The 6,151-nt window shown below is 37.0% G+C and overlaps 1 protein-coding gene across 2 annotated transcripts in view; it reads right to left on the minus strand.

The window, feature by feature from the left end:
- Positions 1-6,151, minus strand: part of CCDC82 (coiled-coil domain containing 82) — a 36,626-nt gene that overhangs the window by 23,179 nt on the left and 7,296 nt on the right. For both annotated transcript variants that reach the window (XM_019524893.1, XM_019524892.1), the window contains 4 exons: positions 5,811-6,024; positions 3,576-3,668; positions 759-883; positions 335-505 (listed from right to left, as the gene is read on the minus strand). In XM_019524893.1, the coding sequence (XP_019380438.1) occupies positions 335-505; positions 759-883; positions 3,576-3,668; positions 5,811-6,024 (603 nt within the window). The remainder of the gene's footprint in view (positions 1-334; positions 506-758; positions 884-3,575; positions 3,669-5,810; positions 6,025-6,151) is intronic.

Consider the following 6,151-nt stretch of genomic DNA (forward strand, 5'->3'; position numbering starts at 1 on the left):
GGCTATAAACATTCTATTTTTTGAACGTTTTAAACCCCATTATGTCTTGAAACACCCCCCCCCCACACCACAGCCACACAAGCACTCAAAACATGAAACATGACTTACTTTCTCTAGCCCCAGACATTTCTTCCTTGAAAGTATTAAGAATTAAAGGGTGAATGTTAGTTAGGGTAGAGTACATCTCAGTATCAACTCAAGCATATTGAGGCATGGTACTGCAAAAAAAGCTACCCACGTATATCACGTATGTTGATAGGAGTACTGTTTTGTTTCATTCAGTCTAAAATACAACATAAATTACTAGTTAACTGCTCAGGAGATTTTTTGTTACCTGTTTGTCATGTGACATGAAGTCATCCGTTTCCAAAGTCTTATTGCTGTACAGCTTTCCTGATAGCAACACGTCAAACTTACAGTACCGATGCATTTCACAAGCCTGACAAGACATATTTACTGGATACGTCATGATTATACGGACGTTAGGATAACTATCCACTCGTTCCTGAAAGACATTTCACATATAGTTGAAGAGCTGACCCTGAAAATACACAAGGAGGCCCACATATGCAAGATGCTGAGTGCCCTCAACTCCCATGAGTTCAGGGACTAGACCCATATAGGACTAGATCTAAAGTCAACTCCCAAAATATAGAAAGAAAAGAAAATACTATATTTTCATTCTGGAGTATGGATACATTTCTGTACTTGATTAAAATCTGGAGGCATTTCAATGACCAAGCCAGAAAGCTAGATACCTTATATCGTTCTTTCCAGCGGCTTCTAGAAGTCAGGTTTTCAAGACGAGGTTGAATAAAGCGGTCGTCCAAATAATGAAGGGAAGTTAACATATCTCGTGCATACCTCTTTTGTCTTGTTCCATCTGTTCAAAGAAAGAGTCACTGTAAGATATTCACTGATGAAGAAACGCATACAATATATGAACAAACTATGGAATCTTCAGAGGAATGATGGATCTTTACTTTGAAAAGCATATAGGTCATTATTTACTTATTGAAGAACAGTCATTTCAATGACTAAAAGTAGTGTCAGTAAAGTCTGTAGTTAATGAAAGGCACATCATTCAAGTGCAGCTGGTGTAAGGACTTACTAAAATTTGTGATATGTAATATTTAAATATACAAAATAGAAATAGTAAAGATTGTAAATGTGAATGGACTGCCCAATAGTGATAATTCAATCTGTTTTATCATGAAATAATTCATCATCACACAACACCAAAACATGCACTCTGCTAGCTCCCTTCCATTTCTGTTTTCCAGATAAACTCTAAACAATCATCTAATGAACTAGAATTATACTGAATATTTATCTTAATTCTAATGAAAACATTCTGAAAATAAGGAGCTATATATTAGTAATACTACAATGAATAGTGTATAAATTGCCCCAAAACATTTTAGAGATTGAGAAAAAAAAAATAAAAAAAATCCAATATTAAAATCTGCTAAAATGTACAGGTCTTAAACCACCCAGACAAATTTAACTTTGCCCTGTGGTGATGTGTTGCAATCACAATTACTGGATTTTAGTATCTGCAGTCCCTGAATACATGGAAATGGATTTTTTTTTAATAGTTTCTCCCCCACTTCCTGACCAAATGTGTCAATACAGACCTGAGGAAGGCTGGAGACCTACTGCTGTATATAAAGAAACCCACTATTATACCTAATTTACTTTAATTGCAACCTAATTTCCTCAGTATAACTTATGCACAAAATTTCAATAAATTTAATTGTACTGGATGCTTAAGGAGCCTGTGTTAGTCCATTACTTCAATTATTAAGGACAAAAATAAATCTGACCCCTACTGCTAAACTAGCTTATTTTTAATTATTTTAACTCAAACTAATTAACAGATGTATTTGTAAGTCCTCAGAAAATCTATTCTGCTGAAACTCTGTAGAGAGAATGCTATGATGAATACAAAAGAAAGATGAAGAATTTTATTTAGTGCTAAACTTGACTAAACATTCACTAGGGAGCCAATAACAGCATCTTGCAGTAGGAGATAAAACTATATTAAAAGAGGGAAACTTTTCTAGACTACATATCTTTATAAAGAGTTCTAGGAAGCAGAATATATTTACTATACTTGCTCCAGTTTTGGCAGCTTCTCTAATCACAAACTATTAGGAAAACCTGAAAAAACTAGTATTGGCCTCAGAAAAAGAAGAAATAACTAAGGGCTTCAAGAACATACATTTCTGCTGCTAATTCAGCATTTTAAATCAGCATATACATGTTTTCCACTTTGTCCTTGTTTCTTGACTGCACCAAATATCCAACAACCAACTATTAATTACCCTGTCACTGTAATAGCAGGGTATTGGCAATGCCCTTATCTCCCTGGCTTTTTACCTGTGGCATGTTATAGTTCACATGGTTTCACTGTTTTGAATACTGTTCCTTGTCACTACGGGCGAGGACACAATGTGGCGATTCCTTGCTTAATGACTGCCTGAAAAACATAGGGGCTGGACTCAATGGCCTATGAGGCCCTTTCTAGTCTCACATACCCTCAACATCCCACTGATTTTCTTTTGTATCTAGTATTAATGGTCTCCAAATTTATCCCTTCCCTAGTCTTAAGTTGCATTTCATGTAAGTTTCTCCACGAGGTCCAAAGAAGTGCAAAGAGACTTGTCAGCTAGAGCAAGCAAACAAACATGCAATTTTTAGGCCAAGAAGTTTCTGATTTGAAGCAAATCTAAGAGAGACTTGGAAAGCAAACTTCATTTGGAAAACTCTGCGTACAGACAAGTGCATTTTAGCCATTTTAACAGGGGAGGGGGAGCTAGTGCTTTGCAGCATGCAGCAGGTATTACAATCTGTTAAGTCTGCATGATTCTGTAGCAAAGTCACCCTAGTTTTGACTGTGAACAAAGCAGGGTTAGAGTCAGAGCTGCTCTGCTATTCTTGTATTCCCATAGAATGGTGCAGATGTTTACAAATCCTAAATAATGTGTATTGTTTGATAGTGATAGTTGTTACATGTGTCTGTGTAGTCTCACTCTCTTTTTTTTAAGTTTAACCAAAATCCTCAGAAAAATCATAACCTACATTTTTCAGGCAATCATTAACAAAATAAATTATGCCAGATTCTTACCCACAATGACAAGGAGCAATATTCAGAACAGTGAGACTATATAAACTATAACATGTGGCTTGCAATGTTTTGGGAAGTTAACTAGTTTTTGTAGTGGAAGTCAGAGTATAGATTTGGAAAAGGGAAGGCTATCTTCATTACAGACTTGCTACTGTTAACCAATAAAATTTGGATTTTCATTAATTATACAAAGAACAACTTATATACAATTCTCAAAAATGCTTTTCAAACTTGAAAGAATTAGGCTCTTTCACTTATCTCAGATTACTCTTTGGGCAAATAAACCAAGTGGGAAGTCCCATAATAAAGTGGCAGATCTGGGGAGAGGAATCTGAATTAAGTCCCAGTCCTATACAGTCACCCCTGGAGACCATTTCTTCAAAACACAGATATTCTTATTAGGAGTATACCAATTTGAATTACTATTCTGTTTAATGTTGCTTACCATACAATGAGCACAAAAATGTGTCATCAATTGCGTTGATGAGAAATGCCTTTACTACTCTTTGGAAATGCACATAATGGTCGCAGCGGGAGACTGGGAAAATAAACGGAATCAGGTAAAGCACGTTGGCGACAAAAATTCCACGGATATTACTTTTCATCTACGAACTTTGATAAAGTACAACCATAAGCAATAGTTTGAAAATGGAACCTCCCAAAGTTATGAAACAGGAATGTCAATTGAAACAGTGCATTTTAGCCCAATGTATTTTAAAAACCTCTATCATACAAGTCATATATACACACTGTGCTTACTTGCATACTACATCCTCCTCTGCCCCACTCTTCTCCCCCCAAAAAATTAGGGTGCATATCTTAAGTGGGGAAGTTTATTTTTCTTTCCTGAAGTAGAAGCCTGGACATGCTGTGCTCGAATGATGGCCAAATTGGCTCCATATTCTCTCTGACCCAGCAAGCAGAAGAGGCTAAATCCAGTAATAACTCTCTCACAGCCATTAAGGAATTTTGAGTAGCTACTGGTTGAGCACTGTAGCTTATGCCTGAAGCAGCAACTGAATTGGCTCATGGCAAGCAAACTGGAGCTTGCAGTAAGGAGCATCTTGAAGGGGCTTGTAATGTGGAAACAATACTATTGATAGAAAATTTATATAAAGAACTATTTATAATAAAGAAGTAACAGTCTTGCTACTGCCCTTTCAAGAGTTCAGGCCTAGCTCTGTGGCTATCTTGACATACTGGAAAGTTCCTGATGTCTCACCCAGAGTATCTCCTGGGAAGCCATGCTTCCTGGACATTACATCCAAAAGGACTTACTCCATGTCAGTCATGACTCAGTGGTGGGCATGTGGGAGAGGAAGAGGAAATGGCGGGGCAGAAAACTGCTCTCTTTTAGATGTGCTGCCTGCAAAAACAAGGCACATGTCTTTTTTCAGGAGCTGCGGGGGGGGAGATAGGGTCTTGTAGTATGTGTCAAAATGTGGCATCCTACCAAGGCAATTCAACCTCTGGATTTTTTAACAGGATATGGCAACAATATAGAAAAAGCAATGATAAAAATACCTTATATTCAGCTTAAACTATAGGAGGGGCCATAGGCAGTTTCAAAAACCAGCAATTACCCAAAATACAACTAACCCAAAAAATGAAGTCTTGATGAATACCATCAAATTTTGGTAACAAGCAGTCTAGGCCTCTATTATGTGTATCAACAGAAATACTATTTGTATTACCAAACAGTATTTGGTAAAATACTGCACCCTTACATCATTAAAGACGTTCATATTTAAATTAAGGTAGCTTCCAATGGTTTGCATACTGCTGTACGTTACACCAGTGTTTAGTTCAGACAGATTACCAGATTTTCCACAACGTACTGGGTGTGTACACAGAAGTGCTCCATGCACATTTTAAAAAGTTCTCTAAATAACAGCGCTGTATAGCATCATAAAGTTACAGCGCTCTTAAACATGACAGAAGTGCAGTGTTTGGCGGGGGCTTCTGAGCCTCCCTGCACTTTCAAGGCTAGGAGGAAGAGTGTGCTCTGCACTCTTCTCCACTGGTCAGAAGTGTGACCGGCATACAGAAGTAATTTCAAGTGCTGTGGGTTGCTAAAGTGCTGTAAAATATGCTTCAAAATTTAATGCCTCTTTTAACAGGGGATAATTTAAAGCACTGTACCCATTTTTAAAGTGCTGTAAGGCCACTTCTATTAAGCCACAGCAATAAAGCGCTTTAAATGGCGAAAAAGGCAACATCTGTCCACACCCATAAGTTCTGTTACACTGCCTCATCATAAAATGGCACAGGAGGCAATTGGTGCAAACACCTATTTGGGGATGAAATTAACTAGAGCTCAGGACATATGACCCTGTATACCAGGTAACTTATACCAATGTCTGCTCCATATTAACATGTGTTAAAGCATGTGACATCATGTGTCTGCACCATGAACCAATTAAAAGATGCAAATAAAGTATCTTTTCCATAACCACACTCTCCCAGATAAAATAAAAGTTATAAAATTACTGCATACTAGTTGTGGAAGCTACAGTACTCCCATAGTAAGTTATCACCTTTGAAAATATGAATTTAAGCTACCATACGCTTCACAGGAATGCTATTTTATATTTATATAAAAACAAGGTTCTGATCAACACAAAATCTTTACATGACAAGCAAAGTACTTCCACCAACTTATAGCTTATTTTAGGCTCACGGTGTGGTATGTAATACTCCACTAAGTGGCCTTTTAATGGAGCAAGTGCTCTCTCTGGCAGCAGGTTCAGATTTTCATCATCTTCTGTAAATTCCTCTTCATCATCATCATCAACTATAAAGTCTTTCATACTCTCGTCATCATCACTGCTTTCTGTTGGTGTGAGGGGTAACTTATAGAATGACTCCTCTATTTCCGTTTCATCACTAGACTCCTAAATAAAATTAAAATAAACTATTGAGTTTTATTTATAAAACAATCAAACACACCATGCAAGATTTGCGGTCTTCAAGTTACACCATGCATTCAAGTAAGAAGGAACAAAACAAAACAAAAAAATG

This window comes from Gavialis gangeticus, unplaced genomic scaffold, assembly GCF_001723915.1.
Source record: "Gavialis gangeticus isolate Ggan-Ray unplaced genomic scaffold, GavGan_comp1, whole genome shotgun sequence".
In the NCBI taxonomy this organism is placed as follows: Eukaryota; Metazoa; Chordata; order Crocodylia; family Gavialidae; genus Gavialis; species Gavialis gangeticus.